At 43.8% G+C, this 18,119-nt stretch overlaps 2 protein-coding genes across 7 annotated transcripts in view; one reads left to right on the top strand and one right to left on the bottom strand.

Moving 5' to 3' along the window:
- ANP32B (acidic nuclear phosphoprotein 32 family member B) overlaps window positions 1-6,917 on the top strand; it is a 29,863-nt gene extending 22,946 nt beyond the window's left edge. For 2 of the 3 annotated variants that reach the window (XM_061636315.1, XM_061636296.1), the window contains exons 5-7: window positions 4,332-4,456; window positions 4,890-4,953; window positions 6,305-6,917. In XM_061636315.1, coding sequence (XP_061492299.1) covers window positions 4,332-4,456; window positions 4,890-4,953; window positions 6,305-6,378 — 263 coding nt within the window. In that variant the 3' untranslated portion in view covers window positions 6,379-6,917. The remainder of the gene's footprint in view (window positions 1-4,331; window positions 4,457-4,889; window positions 4,954-6,304) is intronic. The other variant, XM_061636305.1, reaches the window with a different exon arrangement.
- Window positions 6,918-8,006: 1,089 nt separating this feature from the next.
- CORO2A (coronin 2A) overlaps window positions 8,007-18,119 on the bottom strand; it is a 94,924-nt gene continuing 84,811 nt past the window's right edge. For all 4 annotated transcript variants that reach the window (XM_061636254.1, XM_061636283.1, XM_061636264.1 and 1 more), the window contains one exon: window positions 8,007-13,058. In XM_061636254.1, coding sequence (XP_061492238.1) covers window positions 12,927-13,058 — 132 coding nt within the window. In that variant the 3' untranslated portion in view covers window positions 8,007-12,926. The remainder of the gene's footprint in view (window positions 13,059-18,119) is intronic.

The following is an 18,119-nucleotide window of genomic DNA, read 5'->3' as shown; positions in this document are numbered from 1 at the left end:
GCTGATCTTCCCCTCCTCTGGTGCGATCAGCTTGAGCGCGGGAGTCTGATCACCCCCAAGGAGAAGATCAGCTGGAGCATGCTGCAGCTGATTTTCCATAGGAGGTATGCCATCAAGCGGGTAATAGCTCCACCTATCGTCCGAAGGCAAGAATGTTTCTGAAGTGAAGACTAGGGGCGTCAGGCCCCTCCCACTCCCCAGTTCATTCGTGCCTTCGTCCGTGCAAGATATATTGCTTAGCGTCTAGATACGTTTTTTGTATTGTGTGACAGGGTGTGGGGGTTCTTCTTTCGTGTGTCTACTCACGCTGTTTCCTTCCCTCTGTCTTGTCTATATCACTGTGTGTCTTGTTATTCTGGGGAATTTCCTCGGGGGGAGTTTTTTCGCCCTTGCCCGGGCCGTTTTTCTCCCCAGCTTTTAGCCTAACGGCTTTTTAGAGAGTCCGCAGCTGCGGTTCTCTCTCTCTCAGGCGGCGGTCAAACGGGAGCTTGTGGCAGCAGCTCCCTGCTTTCCCTGCCGCCTTTTTCGTGCCCAGATTTTAGCCTAACGGCTTTTTAGAGAGAGCGCGGCTGCGGTTCTCTCTGTCTTAGGCGGCAGTCGAACGGGAGCTTGCGGCTGCAGCTCCCTTCTTTACCCCGCCGCCTTTTTCGTGCCCAGCTTTTAGCCTAACGGCTTTTTGAGAGACCGTGGCTGCGGTTCTCTCTTTCTCAGGCGGCGGTCGCAGCTTTTAAACGGGAGCTTGCGGCTGCAGCTCCCTGCTTTACCCCGCCTTTTTGTTTCGTGCCTCACGTCTCCCCCAGGAGCCTGCTTTGTGGTTCTTTTTGCTTTCCCTTCCCCTCCAGGAGCCTGCGGCTGCGGCTCTCCTTCCTTCCCTCGTAGAGGTTTTTAGTCGCCGGACTGCTCTGCCTTCCCCGACCGTTTCGTAGCCTTAGATCTCTCGCCGCGGCGGTCTCTGCAGTCTGCGGCTGCGGTTTTCTCCCTTATACTGCCTCTGTTACTACGGGGTCTTCCCTGGCCGACCTGCCTCCCTGCAGAGTCTCCCTTGCCTTATTTAACAACCGCGACTAAGTTCTCAGCCCCGCGGCTGTAGAACGTCTTTACGGCTGCCCCGTTTTTGCAGTTAACTTTCCATTGCTCCTGCCTCGTTCAACCATTGTTATTGTACAACGAATCCACCGTTTTTTATTTAAAATTTTTCCCGCTCTTTTCATGGGCGCCATTTTGTTTGCTCCCTTTTTTCCCACCCTTACTGTTTGGTCTATCGCATCCTAACAGCGGGCATAGCTTGAAAGAGCTGTGGCTAGCAGTTTTATTAAAGCATCAACGCTATCTTCCCTGTGTGTGTGTGTGCTACAGATAGAATCTTATAGTACACAGAATCTCCTTCTGTTCCAACTATTCGACTGCTACAACTCTTGAATCCACACGTTCTCAGGACTGTCTCAAGGCTGTGGCTGTGAACCAGGCTGTCTGAATTGTACATTCTGCCCCACCCGTGGCCGTGTACTAAGACTGTGGGATTGTGCACCGCTGCTCGAACGGTACATTCTGCCCCATCCGTGGCCGTGTACCAAGGCTGTTTATACTGTGCAAAGCTGTGCAAATATTACATTCTGCTCCATCTGTGTCCGCGTACCAAACCTGTTGATACTGTGCAAAGCTATCTGGACTGTGCATTCTGCCCCATCCGTGGCCATGTACTAAGACTGTTCATAGTGTACATTCTGCCCCATCCGTGGCCGCGTACCAAACCTGTTGATACTGTGCAAAGCTATCTGGACTGTGCATTCTGCCCCATCCGTGGCCGTGTACTAAGACTGTTCATGGTGTACATTCTGCCCCATCCGTGGCCGTGTACTTAGCCATCTGCCAGTGCATTCTGCCCCATTCGTGTGCCGTGTACTGAGCCTGTTCGGGTCTGTGCATTCTGCCCCATCCGTGGCCGTGTACTGATACCCTTTAAAAATATATGATTGCAGAACAGCCAGAGACAATCCAGGTAACCAAGCCGAAACCATCTAAGGCGGTCAAGCATAAGCATTCTAAAGCGGTTGCCAAAACTAAACATCTTTCCAGCCACAGCACAATCACCCTTCAGGTGAGACCAATGGTCCATTTTCTCCTCCAGCGAGATCAGCTGGAGCGCAGGGAGCTCCAGCCCCCCCTCCAGCTGATCGCCCCACTGGCGCCTTATTAGCGGAACACCGAAAAGTGGGGCCCTACTGCACAGTAATTCTTGTGCCTGAAAGATGGTAGATGATCAAGCCCTTAATATTGGCTTTGGCACTGTATTGCATTTTATCTTGCAAATGAAACGGAGGAGGGATAAGGAGAGGTGCATGCAGTTCTGACATGCCGTGGTGGAGTCAGTACAGGAATCTTTCTGAGATAGTTGTGGAGTCGCTGAATCCATGCTCAGCACACAAAAGGAGCTTCTTAGTACCTATGCACTGAGTCTTCATGGGTTCTGCAGGCTATGTGCATTCGCCGTGGAATGGGCAAATGTTGTCATCAGAACTGCTGGCACAGAAGATCAAATGAATACAGAAGTAGCCAGGTCAGTGCAGCATTCAGAGGTGTGTGCCTTGGATTTATCACATGTGGGTATTTTGCCTGTTGAACTCCATGGCGCAGAGCATTACAACTGTAAGTGCTTCTACAGCAAGGGTCTACAAGCAGTGGTGAATGTGAAAGGCCAATTTGTGGATCGATGTGGAGGTGGTTTGGGGAAGAAGCCTTAATATTTCCATCTTCTGGACATCACACCTGGCAGTTATGTATGAGAGAAGTACCTTCTTCTGTAGCTCACCTGCCAGTGCTGGTCAGTAGAGTTCCACTACATTCCTTCATCTTTGCAGACCTGATAATTGCATTGCAACTTTGGTTGGTGGCTCCCTAAAAGTATCCAAGGATAGATATCGCCAAGAACTTCAACTAGAGAGAGCCTTTGGGAGTCTCAAATCAGGATGGGGGTTGCTTTTCACTTTGCTGAATGTGGAGGAAGACCTTGTGGCTGACATGATCATAGTGTATTGTATCCTGCACAGCAACTGCGAGGAGAGACATTGTTCTGGAGGAGCACCCAGCAGATCTGCCTGGTCCAGTTGAACATGATGCAATGTCCATGGATGTAGAACAGCACATAAATCCTCCTTCATTTGGGATCATTGCCCTTGGTGTTCCCCAAGGTTTAGGATGCTACTGACTGAGCCATACACTGTTGTGTTAGTATCACCCATAGACACTGCCCTCATGCCCCATTCCAAACCTGTTTCAGCACACCACTTTTCCCATACCATTCCTCCTTACATATTATCACAAAATATTCTTGTTTTCATCTGCGGTTACAGTGTCAGACTGTGATCCAGGAGAGCAGGGTTCATATCCCCAGTCAGCCATGAAGCTCACTGGGTGACCTTGAACCAGTCACTGTCTCTCAGCCTAACCTACCTCACAGGATTGTTGTGAGAATAAAATTGGGAGGCGGAGAACCATGTTTGTACACCAGCTTGAGCTCGTTGGAGGAAAGGTGGGATATAATGTAATAATAAATACAATAAATTTCTAATCAGTTAACTTTGCCCATGAATCAAAATTGTATCTTCATTGGATGAATGGGTGCAGATGAGGTGGGTTTAGATTTCTGGGTATGTTCTTGAAAATGAATTGTGATTACTTTCACAGTCTACAGGTGAGGTGGCTTACTATGTAATTTTGTAGGTTACCATTGAGAGGGTAGAGTGTAGGATTAGATTGCCTTCCAGGCTTTGGTTGGGAGTGGTGCAGAGCCTCTCCAAGGAGGAATTACCAGAGGCTCATTATGCCCAGGGGAGGGTGGTTGTAGTGCTCGATTTTCCTTGGAGCATGTATGGTGTGTGAATGTTTTGTGAGGAATAGGCAGAGGAGGGGGCAAGCCAACCTTTGATGAAGGAAGCCATGGTTTGTTTGGTCATCTGTGGGACAACTTGTGGTTTGTAAAATAAACCATGACTTAGTGTTACCATGGTGAATGAGACCAGTATGTACTGAGTTAACCTACTTAATATATATTTGGGAACAAGCTTCCTATATTTGCATGTATTCTTATTATTTGACTTCCCTTCATTATTATTATTATTAAATTTGTTAGTCGCTGCAGCATCTAGGTGACATACAGCACAATGTTAAAACAACAGAATAATACCACTAATAACCAGTAAATAAATGAATCAAGCATCAATTTGTAGGAAGTAAAATAATGTGTTAGGACAGTTCTAAAACTTTAAAAAATGTACTAGAGTTGGCTAGGACAGCTGGATCTTATGGCAAGCTGTACAAACTCTCTTTCTTAGAAGATGAGGAAGAAGATGAGGAAGAAGAGGAAGATGGAGAGGAGGAGGAGTTTGATGAGGAAGATGAAGAGGAAGAAGGAGAAGGAGATGAAGGAGAAGATGAGGAAGATGAAATCAGTGGAGAGGTTAGTTAAAACAGTATTTTCTGCTTTTATGCTGTGTTGAAACCTTACAGGCTTATCTGCCAGATTTGCTGTCCTTTGTGGTGAAATTGCTGAGCATTGTTTGAGCTGTGCCTTTGCATATGCCCTGGCAATTGGAATGGTGTGCAGGCTGCCTGGTACCAGAACAGCTGAAATAATGAAACCTACCTTTCTGAGTTATCCAGCTTGTGTTCTACCATTGATCTGCCTCTCTGTGGGGCAGACTGTCTGGTTGTAGCTTGGTAGCAAGCATCAGCTTAGGTGAAACTCAACTACAACAGCATCAGTGTTTTTCTGCAGATGCCATCTAGTGTATTTCATTATCCAACAGAGATTGAGAACCTTTTCAGGGGTAGTTGTGGAAATTGGAGGAAAAGTGCTACTCTTTCAGTGGCAAACATGCTTATTTTTTCAGGAGGAAGAGTTTGGACGTGATGGGGAAGAAGAGGAGGAGGAAGAAGAAGAAGAGGATGATGAAGGTATGTACAAAGTTTCAAACCAATCCCTTAATTTTAAGAATTGTCAGGATGAAAGGATAGGGATACAAGTGGGATGATGATATTTTATACTGCCCTTCTGATCAAATGTGAAGGACAAGGCAGGAAGGTGACAGCAAATATTTAAATATATAGCCCAAGACATCCAAAATATTGGGCTAGATAAACCCATTCCATTTTAGTGACTGCAAGGAAGTGCAAATAAAGACTGCAAGGGGGCGAGACTCTTGCCTTTTTCTATTTCTTTGGTTCTGGAGTGTAAACCCTGGTGCCTGTGGCCAAACAGTGGCCTTTTAATCCTTATAGGTGGGAAGTATTTTGTTCTTGCTGGGTTTCCATCAGCTCTGTGAGCAAGCAAGCGGTGTGCTAGTAATTACTGAAATACTAGGACTGGACAATACCCGCTTTCTAACTGCCATGTCAGTGTTGGATTGAAAGAATGTCAATAGCCCAATTCACATGTCACAGGAAACTACAGTTGTTTTCTGCAAAGCCGATCCTACCCACCTTATTCCTTGCCCTTAGTGTACAGGAGAAGGAAGTCATGACCACTGGCAGTGGCTTGGTTTGGATGCCACATTAAACTGCAGTTTTAAATTAGTTTAATCACAAATGAGTGCCCCTTCCCCCCCCCCCGGTGGGTGTCTTATGCTGCATTAACAAGCCGGGGTCTGGTTTGTGATATATAAACTTATTTCATGATTTGTTTCAAACAAAATGAGCCCTGAATCAGAAGTAAGCCAAAGTTTGGTTTAGCAAGGCCGATTCATGCTACATGAGAAACCAGATTTGTTTGTGCTGCATGGGGGTGAGGATAGTTGTGCTGGCTGGAGGTGTGTGGGAAAGTCCATTTGTGATTAAACCATAGTAAAAATAAACTGTGGTTTTACATGACATGCGAATGGGGCTTTAAGTGTTCTGTCCAAACTGAGGATTGTGGTTTGTTTTGTCTTGCTCCGAACAAACCACAAGCCTTGACTATGGATTGTGGTTTGTTTGGAGCAAAACAAATCATGATCCCAGGTTTGAATGTAGCACTAAGCTAGGAGTTATGGCTTGTTCCTCCCACATACTAGCAGGGAGAAGCAGAGCAGCGAGATTGGCGTGTTTACAGTAAGCCATTAAGAATGCTGTGTGCTGTCTCCTAAACCATCTCTGCTGAGTGACATTCCTCCCTATTCTAGGGCTTACTTTTAATATGTGGGTCTGGTTGAACCCCACGTACCCAGGCACTTACTGGGTGCCTCTAAGCAGCCCATAATAGGTTTATAGATTAATACCGTTGTATCTCCACCCTTCTGATGAAACATTGTCTCCTCACATCATTGTACAGATGAAGAAGATAGTGGGAAGGGTGAAAAGAGAAAAAGAGAAGCAGATGACGAAGGGGATGAAGAAGATGACTAAGGCCTCCTATGTCCCCAAAGGACTGTTCAGTATTGCTTGGGCCACCCCTTGGATGATCTGTGACTTGAGGAGCACGTGAGGCACATTTCTAGTCGTCTAACAAGCCCCCTCCCCCTCGGGTGCAGCACTCAAAGAGCCAAAGAGTCGGCCATTCCTGTGACATTCCACATACCCTGCAGCTGATCTCCTCAAGGTGGTTACAGATCTAGCCCTTTGGGTTAGCACCTTCACTTATCCTCTTGGGGTTCCCGGGCCTTCATCTCCCACCATTGCCATAACAAGAAGAACAAGTGTGATGGGTCAGTCCTGGTTGTCAGGGGCTACACACTACCCACTGACTGTAGTCCCTTTTTTACTTTCTGTCCAACGAGGCTTTGTAAATAGAGTCCTAAAGTTTTGGGGACTGTTCTTCATGCTTTGCTTTCCCTTCCTTTTCCTTTTCTAAGCTGTTGGATATTTTTTACATTAGGATGTTTTATGCAACAACAGAAAAGTATTTTTAAGAACTTGAATGAAATAAACGTTATTTGGTAAACTAATCTTGCAAAGTTGTTATGTTCAGACTTAATCTGAAATTCTGTGGCCTTTTCATTTCTCTAAACCATGCCATGGGCAGGGTTGTGTATACTCTGCACTTTAAAATTTAAAAAATGTATCAGCAAAAGCTGGATTCCTTGACCCGTAAATTCCTTAGTTTGAATAATTTCTTCTGCTAATCAAGGGGATGCACAATGAATTGTGCAGGACACTGAAGTCATAATTAAAAATCTTCAGAGACCTCATCATGCTTTTACCCACATATTTTAAAGCCTATTTTTTTAGCCATTAAAGACATTTTTAAAAAAAAAAAAAAAAATTAAAATTTTCAGATTGCTGAATTCCATGGCCAGTACTAAATTTTGTAGATTTTTGGTGCTGACAGTAGACTGCAGAATACACACAACACTGAAGACAGGCCCTTAGACACCCTTTATTCTTAATTGCAATCATTTATCTTTGTATTCTATTCCCACTTTGCAAAGAATATTGCCCTAAATCTCTGAATCACATGAATACATTTAGAAAAGAAAATACAGAACTGGTTCCTATATTGGTACATTTATTCATGAAGGCCCATACCCATGTTCAAGAATGGTTGTTTTTAACAGATGTAGTTACACTGTGTGTGGGTGCATATGCTCATACTGTCATGTATGGGAAGTCAATCCATTATTTGCTTTCTTGCATGTTTATATGAACAGAAAATACTGGTATAGCCAGGCAATTCTTGCATTACATAAGTCAGTCATTCTTGTACATGATTAATGTTGCAATCCTGTACGCACCTGGGAATAGTCCCACTGAGCTCAATGGGGCTTACTTCTGAGTATGCGCATATAGGACTGCACTGCAGGTATAGGATTACAGCCTAGTCATACAGAATGCATATATTGAAAATGAATTTACCCTTAAAACAGACTAGGCTTAAAGGTTAAAGTGAAGTTTTGATACCCTTATTTCTTATGCAGGCAGGCATTATAATGTGAACTTACCTCAATTTCAGGTTGTATTAAATGCAAAGAATGGCTGGGATCCAATATTGTGTCCTCAAGTGGACCCCTTTCACTCATGCAACAAGACTTCCCTTCCTCATCTCACCTGTAGCTCCCCATGCCTCTCCAAATCTGCCTGAGGGTCCCCCAATGCTCCAGAACATGTTTGGGGAGCTGAAAGTGATAGGAAAAGAAGTGGGGAAGTCACATTGTGCAAGTGGACAGCTGCTCTGCCCATGCATAGACATTGGATTTGGCCCTCCACCTTTGCTTCGTTCCAAGATGGATCTTTCACATTCTTCCACTATATAGCAATTCCTTCTTAATGCAGCTTAAGTAAGTTGGAAGCTCTAGCCTGTGGTTGGAAATAATCTTTTCTGAAGTTAGTATCAAGAGAGTTAAAAAGGATCCAGTAGCTAAGACACAAAAATAAAAACCAGGAAATACCTTTATTTGGAGTTAATGTTCATTTTTATATGCTTGTTGGAAGCAACAAACAGTAGCAGTACATAAGGGACTGAGATTACTTTGCCAAGGATTGTGTCTGCTGAAAATCAAATTTTCCAAAAGCTGCGTTTTGTAACATGCATAAAGTATGCAGATGTATGCAGTTTGGTGTAAATCATTTTGCCTTTGCAAGTCATGGGGAACGGGAAGGAGCTTTTTGCAGAACACTGAAACTTCACCTATTGCTATTAGAAATCTTATTTAGATGGGATTTCTGTAGGCATTACCCTTATAGTTTAAAAACATAGTCTGCAGACATAAGGCCTAGTAACATGCTTCTTTTGCTTTTAATTGAAAGGAGAGCTTCTCAGGAAGCTGAATTCTGTGCCCAGCGCCACACTGCTCCCATGGAATTACAACAGCACCCCTTGGTTAGAGTAGACCACAGAATCTAGTGACCAGACTTCTAGAAGATCATATATATGCACAAGAATTTATAAGTTGGGTGCCTGCAAAGGAATTTAAGGCAAAAGGTGCACGTAAGCAGAAAACTATTACTTACGGAATTGTATTTTTCCCTTGCATTTTTTTAAGCATGTGGACACAATCTAGCCAAAGATTTTTTGGGGGGGGGGTATGCATAGAAGAGAACTCCTTAAAAAAAAAGCACTGCAATCTTGTGTCAGCTGGGGTGGTGGTGGGGAGAGATGGAATCCAGCCTTCCCTACTCTTCTTCCCAAATAGGCAGTTGGTGGGATTCCAGCCTAAGTGGGTGGGAAATGATACATGTAAAGCCATCTGTACATATGATTCCCCATCCTGCTGTGGCTACATGGGCAGGCATTTTGCCAGTCATAAGAGGAACAAATGTGTCGACATTTTGTTGATGGGCCACAGATTACTTTCACTTGATAGGCTTGGTCAGTAGCGCTAGTAAAAATGGTTCTAGGCTAGTACGTTTTGTGGACTTAGTTGCATGGCTGGCATGAGGTCTTAACTAGATCAGGATGATACATTTGGATGCCATTTATTTTGATTTAAGTATATGCTTCACTCCCATTGATCCACTTTCCCACTGGAACCAATCATGTTTATATATAAAGTACAATCCTTGCCAGTCAAATATCTTTCAGTTATGCCCCCCTCTCTTTTCTGAATGATTTACTTCCTTTTAAATGAAAAGAACAAAAAAACAGGAATACTGTCAATAATTCATCCTTACATATAGTTAGGCACTGTTTAATAAAGCGTACCCAGTTATTACTGTATATTTTCTTTTCATTCCTCTCCCCTCCAGAAAACACACGAGTAAAACTCTGCTATGAAATGTACTCTTTCAAAAATTTACATATAACAGAAAAGTGATATTTTGAAAAATAATTTTCAAGTGTTGATTTGATCCCCTTTGTTTGCTGAAAGGTTACCGGTAAACAAAATGCAGTAAATATTTTTTTCAAGTAGATTTGGGATTAATGAATCCCCTTGATAAATGGCTAACTTTTGCCTGCTGATCAGATAAGATGCATAAAAACAAGCAAACATTTATTCAAAAGTACACTTGTAAAATGAATTTTAAAACGTATTTTCCCTTTGCCTTTGCTGAAAAAAACTTTTAAATAATTTATTCTGCATGTAAACAAGAAAAGATAATAATCTCACTAATTGCAAGGGGAGATACCCAACATTAGCCATATGCAAAGTAAACAACAAATTAATGGACTTTAGTCAATTGATGACCATGGGTTTACTCTGAGCATGACTAATATAGGATATTACTCAGGTTGTCATTTTTCTCAATCCAGAGAGCCATCTGCACACATATCCTTAGTTGTGCAAACAGATGCTGCATGGACAATTCACTAGTCCCATCCCTATGAGTGCACAATTTGTTAAAAATAAAAGCTGGACTCCTGCTCAGCAGTTGTTTGTGACAGGGAACAGCAGCCTACAATCAGTTTCCCTTGTTAAACAGCAAAAGGGCTGCAGCACTCTCATACTGTTAGGCTGAGACAAATGGTTAAAGCGAGCTAGCTAAAATTCATTACTTAAGGGGGAGAAAATCTCTGAGATTAGCAACAGAGGATGGATATTGCAATTATGCTTTGACTGTGAACATACCGACTGGCCACATTTGGTAGACAACTTGATCTAGAGTAGACTGGCCACTGGATGGCCAGTGTGACTACTGTAAGTTCTTAATCATCATGGTAATCTGGATAAATGTGTAAAAACAGCCGCTTTTAAAAAGGGTTGGCTAAAATTCCACGAGCAATGGAAATAAAATACTCTTAATATTCAGAGGTCAGTTTAAGTGTAAAAGTTTGGTATCCAAATATGGTTCAGCATTTCCAATGGGTTCCATGATGCCTCCTGTACTGTTCTGAACACCAGAGTAACAAAGCCACAAGCAAAATGCTTTCTTGGCTTGTACCATTTCAGACTGGTGTGTTATAGCATATCTGAATGCTCTGTATACAGAATCTTCCTCCCTGACAGGAAAGCTTTATAGATACAGGGAAGGCCTCCCTACCCCTCCAAAATTAGGGGACCGTTCAAGACACACACACTGTAGCATGAATAGTGCAATCCAGGGAAAACTGAGCCACTTGTTTTCTGCTGCATGTATAGTTTGGCTATGAGAGGTATTCTTCCAGCAACAAGCACTGGCAGATCTAATGAGGGGTAATAAGGGTAGAAAAAGAATCTGGAGACAGGCATGCCTGGGCACAATTTTATCAAGCCACTGGGGAGTGCTGCAACTGAAAGCAGGCTCTTGGGAGTGATTTTAGCACTGGAAATTACTGGTCTTTCTGAGAGACTTGGATGAAAGTGAATGAAAGGGAAATATTTAGTTCAAGATAGAACACTAGTACTGTACCCCAGCCCTGCTTCCTTCCTCTTCCATCAGAGGCATTTCAGTGACTGACTAGATGGGGAGTGCAATCCCCATAAACAACCCTGTATTAAATATTTTAGGCTGCAACCTGCTTGTTTGCAATTTAGTCCTCTGGTTGCTTCTAACTCCCTAGCTTTTCATTCTCACTCTTGCTCGCTCTCTCCCCTGAACAAATCTTGGGTTAGTTCAAACCCTGCAGGCCAGTTGGATTTTGCAATTTTATTATGTGCAGTGCTGCTGTGTTTCTTCAAGCCCCAGCTCCTGATATCACAGAAGCCTAACTGTTTTTATATATTATTTCCAGCCCTTTTGATCAGGGTAAAATGCTCTAAAGCATAGTATATCCCCCAGGAGATACATTCCCCTACCCCCAGGGCCTCACAATCTTTGGACATTACAGGTGGTCAGCCCTGAGATCAGCAAGGACAGCTACCTGGATGGCAGAGCTTTGCATAGGTTCGCGTAAGTATCAGGCCATGGAAGATGAGGCAAAGCATTGGTCAGAGGCATCAAAGCAGAAAACAATTTGAAAGAAGAGCACTGTGATTTTGCAATACTGGACGAACAATCACATACTAAGGCTCTAAACTGGATGAAAGAAACATGGAACATGTTTTAAGACGAACTGGAAATCAGTATCTGGACTTTTTTTTTTTCGACCCTGCACTGCAATGGCCGACACTGGTTCTGGTACAACATTCAGCAGCAAACTGATGAAAGACGACGAACCAGTGGGAGATTGAGTTGGAGCCAATTGAAAGGAAGCTAGTTCAGAGAACTGGTCACCAGTCTCTACTGTTCGCTTAAGGCATGATGTGATCCTGGGATAAGATTATGGGTGAAGTTGGACGATGACTGTATATAGACCACAACTACAGATCTCTGGTTATGACATGCTCCATTTCAGCAATACTGGGGTGCCCTCTCCACGCTCAACAACTAAACATCGCTTACAAAAGCTTGGCTTTTGATATGAGTTCCTTTTTTTAAAAAAAAAAACAGCATTCCTGACTTGCATTCTCCGATTATAGACCCCACTTTCTTTGTTCCTTTACCACTTGAGCACAACCATATTTGCAAAGGAAGATCTATAAAGCTAAGGGAAGCAGATGGCTTAAGCATGTCCCCCCCACCCACACTCCTTGACCAAACGAGAGACAAAAGTCATTCAATGTAGACTCATCCTGCATCCGTTCAGCTCTGCAGAGGAACAGGGAAGAGTCCTGAGCCACTCCAAGCAGCCTTCATCTTCATGTTCCAACAGTTCATTGCTGGGCAGCCTGTCATAGTCAAAGCCGTCACATGGCCAAGCACAGAGGAGCACAGTGGGCTTGAAGGTTGCTCTCCCTGTTCCTCAATGAAATACCAGGGCATGCGCAGGCACAGGGAGACTGCTGGAGCATCTGGCTTCACCCTGAGACCTCTTAACTCACAGAGTGAACTTGGGGCCACTTTTAAACCAGTTCTTTTGAAGAAGATGGCTGGTGAGCAAAGCGCTGGTAAGAATCCCAGCAGCCTCCAGCTTCCAGATACGGGCACTTGAGGCATGCAATTAGTTGCCTATAAATCTCAAGTTCTTCTCCTAATCCAAAACCTTTCCACATTTAAGAAGTTGAGGCAACCATTGTCCTGGAGTCTGAGCTGCCTCTGAGAGGCTGCCAAGGTATGTCCCGTCAGAACCTGCCTGAATCCATGTGAAGGTTTTTGATCTCCAGCTCCAGCTGTTTGATCTGGACATCCCGCTGAATCAGCAATTCACGGAGCCTCCGGATTTCTTCCTGCTGTCGGTAAAACATCTGCAGCAGCTGGAAGCAGATTTCATATGTCACTCTGCTATCTATATCCACCATGAATATTAACTGCCTGGCATCTATTTGAAACTGTGTAGACCAAGGGTGGCAAACCTGTGGCCTGGATCAAGTCCACCAAGCCATTTTAAAAAGCCCATCAGACCCCTGACCAAATTTACCAGGGGTGACAGCACCTCTCTGGGCAGTGGCTTCTTCTCCAGTAATGCTCAATAACCCACCACCACTGAGGGCAAGTCTGAGTGCTCCAGAAACAGGAGCACTACACTAATTCCCAAGAGCTCATGAAACATCCTTCCAGTTTTCTGAGTAGTCTAATCTGCAATGGTGGTGCGTTATTTAGCCCCAGCACTGCTCAAACTGTTTGCAATGTTGCCTTCAAGGGAGTGGCTTGGGGCATAACAGGAGATGGAGAAGGCTAGTGGGGGGAGATCCCAGCATAAGAGGTTCGGATAAAAATGAGAATTTTACAAGTAGTAATAACTAAGACAAAATTTACGAGCCTTCATAAGTAATCTAAAAATGTCTTCACAGACCCCCCTTCTCCCAAATATTGATATTGAATCAAAAATGGGATGGGGGAGGGTGTGTGTGTGTATAAGTGTGGTGGCCACACCCACTGCTTGCATGCAGCCACAGGCTGGCCAAATGTGAATGTGGGTCTTTGGCTGAAAAAGGTGAACACCCAGGTATGCAACCAAGAAAAAGAGAAGTCCTCAAACAACACACAGGTGAATTAACACGGCGAAAGAAAGGAATTAACACGGTGAAAGAAAGAGAATGCTCTAGAAGTGTGTAAAGCATCAAAAAGTGAGTGCTGTAGTGAAAAATGTATGTGATATGTTTTGAAAGCCCTTGGCATACACAGTTAATACACAAGTTCATTAAATCTTTTATAACAACAGAACTTTATGGCACAATCCATCCCCTGAAAGGGACTGGCATAGTATTCAACGAAGTCCCATTCCCCCTTCAGTGAACATCTACTGCAATACACAAAAGACATAAATGGGAACAGGAGTCCTGTGTGAGCCTCCTAGATGCCCACCTAACTCTGGCTGTTATCTGGTAGGAGTTACCTGAACTTGGAGGCAGAGGGAGAACAAGGTTCTCTTGCTTTGCATTGGTCCCTCCATGCACAATGGGTTGCACTGTTGAAACTGTTTGTTGTCTCTTTAAGGGGAATGGTTTGGGTGTAACACATAGAGAGGCCTAAAGGGATATCTTTTTATGTAACCCCTATTGAATATTATGAGAAGTGAAAGCAACTAGTTTTCCCGCCTTTTTTCTCTCTTTTCCCCTTTTCCTCAGTTTGTAGAAGCAGAGTTTAGTGTTGCTGTAAGCCAAGTGTGTCAATTAATAAATATAATCAGAGTTAAAGAAGTCAAGCTTCCAAGACCATTTTTCCTGTTAAGAAGACCTTAGCTGTTGCAACAATTTTGGTGCAGAAGGAAAGATTTAAAGAGAAGACAGACTGCACAGTAAGGTCAGAAAGAACAAGGGGACATGGCTGAGGCTTTGGAAAGGCAAAGGCATAAGAGGACTGTAACTAGAACACTGACAACAAAACTGTTACAAAAGATAGAATGTGAACTACAGAAAATTGATGTAGATGTGGCTCTGCTGAGCAGCTTACAGCAAAGGAAGAGATTCTAAATGGGCTTGACCAAGACATAGAAGCTGGGATAACTGATCTAGATGAATTAGAGAAAGAGGTGGAAACAGTACAGGGCTATAAAGACCGCATTATAGCTGGGAAAATTCATGCAATGCGAGCAATTAACACTGAAGATGCAAGAAGTACCTCTTCAGCAACAAGGGCATATCCATAGCCACTGACGGTCAAGCTCCCCAAACTGATGACTGAAAGATTTTATGGGGACATTAGCTGCTGGCAGGGATTTTGGAGCCAATATGAAACCTCCATTCACAAGAACACCAGGCTGGCAAAGGTGGACAAGTTTAATTACCTAAAATCTTTCCTAGGAGGGGCAGCAGCCAGTGCGATTGCTGGTATGCCACTATCAGGCAAATTATGATGCAGCTGTGGAAATTCTGAGGGAAAGATTTGGGAGCAAGGATTTGATTATTAATGCCCACATGAACAAACTGCTAAGCCTGAATCCAGTAAAAAGGTCGACTGACATCTTGGCTTTACGCCACCTCTATGATGCCTGTGCGACTCTACGCAGTTTGGAGTCCATGGGGGTTGTCTCTGATACCTATGGGAGTCTATTGTCTCCTATACTGACGAAATTAATTCCTGAAGATATAGCACTGGAGTTCAGCCGCAGTAGGGATAACAGTGATGAATGGAAGGTACCAGAATTCCTGAAGTTCCTACAAAGGAAAATTGAGAGTCAAGAGCTTACTTCAGTTCTGACTAAAATTGCAGCTAAACCACAGGAGAGTGATACTCCCGTCAAGTATAGCCAGAAGTCAGTACGACATTATCCAGAGCAGAAGAAAGGATTAGTCTCTGCACCATCTGCTGTAGCACTGAATACAGTAACTCCAGAAGCAGTCTGCATATTCTGCAATGCTCCTGACCACAGGGCAGCTGACTGTTCAGCTCTGACACTTGTAGAAAGAAAGGAGAAGCTAAAGAAACAAGGCCGATGCTTCATATGTCTGGGGGCAAGACACATGGCCAAATTCTGCAAGGCAAAGGAAATTGTTTGCTCTAGTTGTGGAAAACGCCATCATAAGTCCATTTGTTCCCAAGAAGCAAAGGAGAACCCCACCAACAAAACAACTCCTATAGCTCCATCTGCAGTGCACTTAAAAGTCACCAAACACAGTATTCCTGCAAACTATACAAGCTACAGCCAAATGGACTACTGGGAAGAAAACTGCGCTGTCTACTAGATGGAGGAAGCCAAAGAACATTTATACGAGAAGACATCTCCAAGGCACTAAAGCTCCCACTAGTAGGGGAAGAGACCCCAACTATCCACTAATTTGGGGTAAAGACACCAGTGACTACCAAAAGACAGAGTTAAGGTCACCTTGCAAGGCCTCTGGGGGAAAAGAGAAAAGATTGAACTGGAGGCCCTGGAAACACCACAAGTATGCACCGCCATGGTAAGGGTCCCAGGAGATGGCCTGCGCCAAGAATGAGAAACAAGAGGCCTCCAACTGGCAGATGCAATCTCTCCCAAAGAAGACCAGGGGCCGGAGCTAGAAGTGCTGATTGGAGGAGATTATTACTGGAAGGCAGTGACAGGCCGAGTGGAACGACTTGGAAATTAACTGGTGGCACTTGAGACTATGTTCAGGGTCCCACTACAACCTTCATAGGCACCAGTACCACAGAGGCCGGAGTACTGAAAGTCACAGCAGAGGAAGAATCCCTCATCTCCAGACAGCTGAGAGCCTTCTGGGAACTAGAATCAATTGGCATAATGGAAAAGGTAGAGGGGAAGACGAAGTGTGACAAAGAGATGCTCCAAAGATTTGAAACTTCCATAAAACACAAGGAAAGAAGATACGAAGTACAACTACCCTGGAAGTCAGATCAGCCTGACTTACCAGACAACTTCCTTGTAGCCAAGAGAAGATTCAAACAGCTGGGAAGTTCAGAACTAATGTGCTGCTCTTTAAGAGGTACAGCAATGTCATTGAACAGCACCTGCAGAAGGGCATAGCGGAAGAAGTCACCCATAGTTCTGCACTGGTCTACTATCTTCCTCATCATGCAGTTATCCGGGAGGATAAGGCTACCACAAAACTGAGAGTAGTGTTTGATGCCTCATCCCATGAAAGGGGGTGTCCTTCACTTAATGATTGTTTACTAACTGGACCCAATCTGAACCCAGATTTGTTTGGCATTCTAATCAGGTTCCACCAATACAAGGTAGCTTTCACTGCAGACATTGCAAAGGCTTTTCTTCAGATATCAGTAGCAAGTGAGGATCGAGATGCAGTAAGATTTTTGTGGATGAAAGAACCTCCAAACTTTGATCAAGAACCAGAATTAAAAATCCTAAGAATGACACGAGTGTTATTTGGTGCATCCCCCAGCCCCTTTTTGCTTGCTGCTACCATAAGACATCATTTAAAACAATATCAGAAGGAACATCCAGATATCTGCCAGATGCTTGATGAATGCCTGTATGTTGATGACTTCATAACTGGCACTAACAGCACAGAGAAAGCTGCTAGTATTGCCATGAAGGCCAGAGAATTGTTTTCAACCGCAGGAATGGACCTCCAGAAGTGGAATACCAATTCTAAGGAACTGCAAACATCCTGGCAGAACAAGGAGAATGAACCCAATGTAGAGTTAGAAGAACAAACTTTAGGACTTTCATCATTAAAGATCTTAGGTCTGACCTGGAAAACTGAAGCAGATGAGTTCATATTTGAGATTCATAACCTGCTAGAATTCATGATAGGTAGAAGAAATACCAAACATTTTATGCTACAAGCAACACCACGTATATATGATCCAATTGGATTCTTGTCACCCTTTGTTATCAGAGTGAAATGTCACCTTTGGTGGAAGGGGCCCTACTGGTTATCACTGTCTGAAAATGAATGGCCACAGTGCCCATTGTCAGAAGAAAGTTCCATAAAAGGAGATCCAGATCTCAAAGCAAGTCTTCAGTTGGCTGTGCAAACCAGCTGCAACTCTGAGGACATGCCACCCCCTGTCCTAGCACTAGAAAGATATAGTCAGTTTAAAAGGGTACTTCGACTAACTGCATGGATACAGCATTTTATATACAACCTCTGAAATCCACACCACAAACAGAGAGGTCCTCTGATTGCAGAAGTGATATTCAAAGCTGAAAGATACTGGATTGGGAGAACTCAGGCAGAAGCATTTGCAGCAGAATTAAAACAGCTGACAAAAGATATTCCCATAAGAAGAGACTCGCTGGTAGAGTTCAATCCATTCTTAGACAAGGATGGTTTGATACGTATAGGTGGAAGACTACAGAAATCAAATCTCACTTTGGAACAGCAACATCCATGGATACTACCACCAAGGCATAAGTTCACAGAGCTCCAGATACAGTATCAGCATGAAAGATTAATGCATGCTGGATTGAG

This window comes from Rhineura floridana, chromosome 1 (assembly GCF_030035675.1).
Source record: "Rhineura floridana isolate rRhiFlo1 chromosome 1, rRhiFlo1.hap2, whole genome shotgun sequence".
In the NCBI taxonomy this organism is placed as follows: Eukaryota; Metazoa; Chordata; class Lepidosauria; order Squamata; family Rhineuridae; genus Rhineura; species Rhineura floridana.
This window is presented reverse-complemented; position numbering and strand designations above follow the sequence as displayed.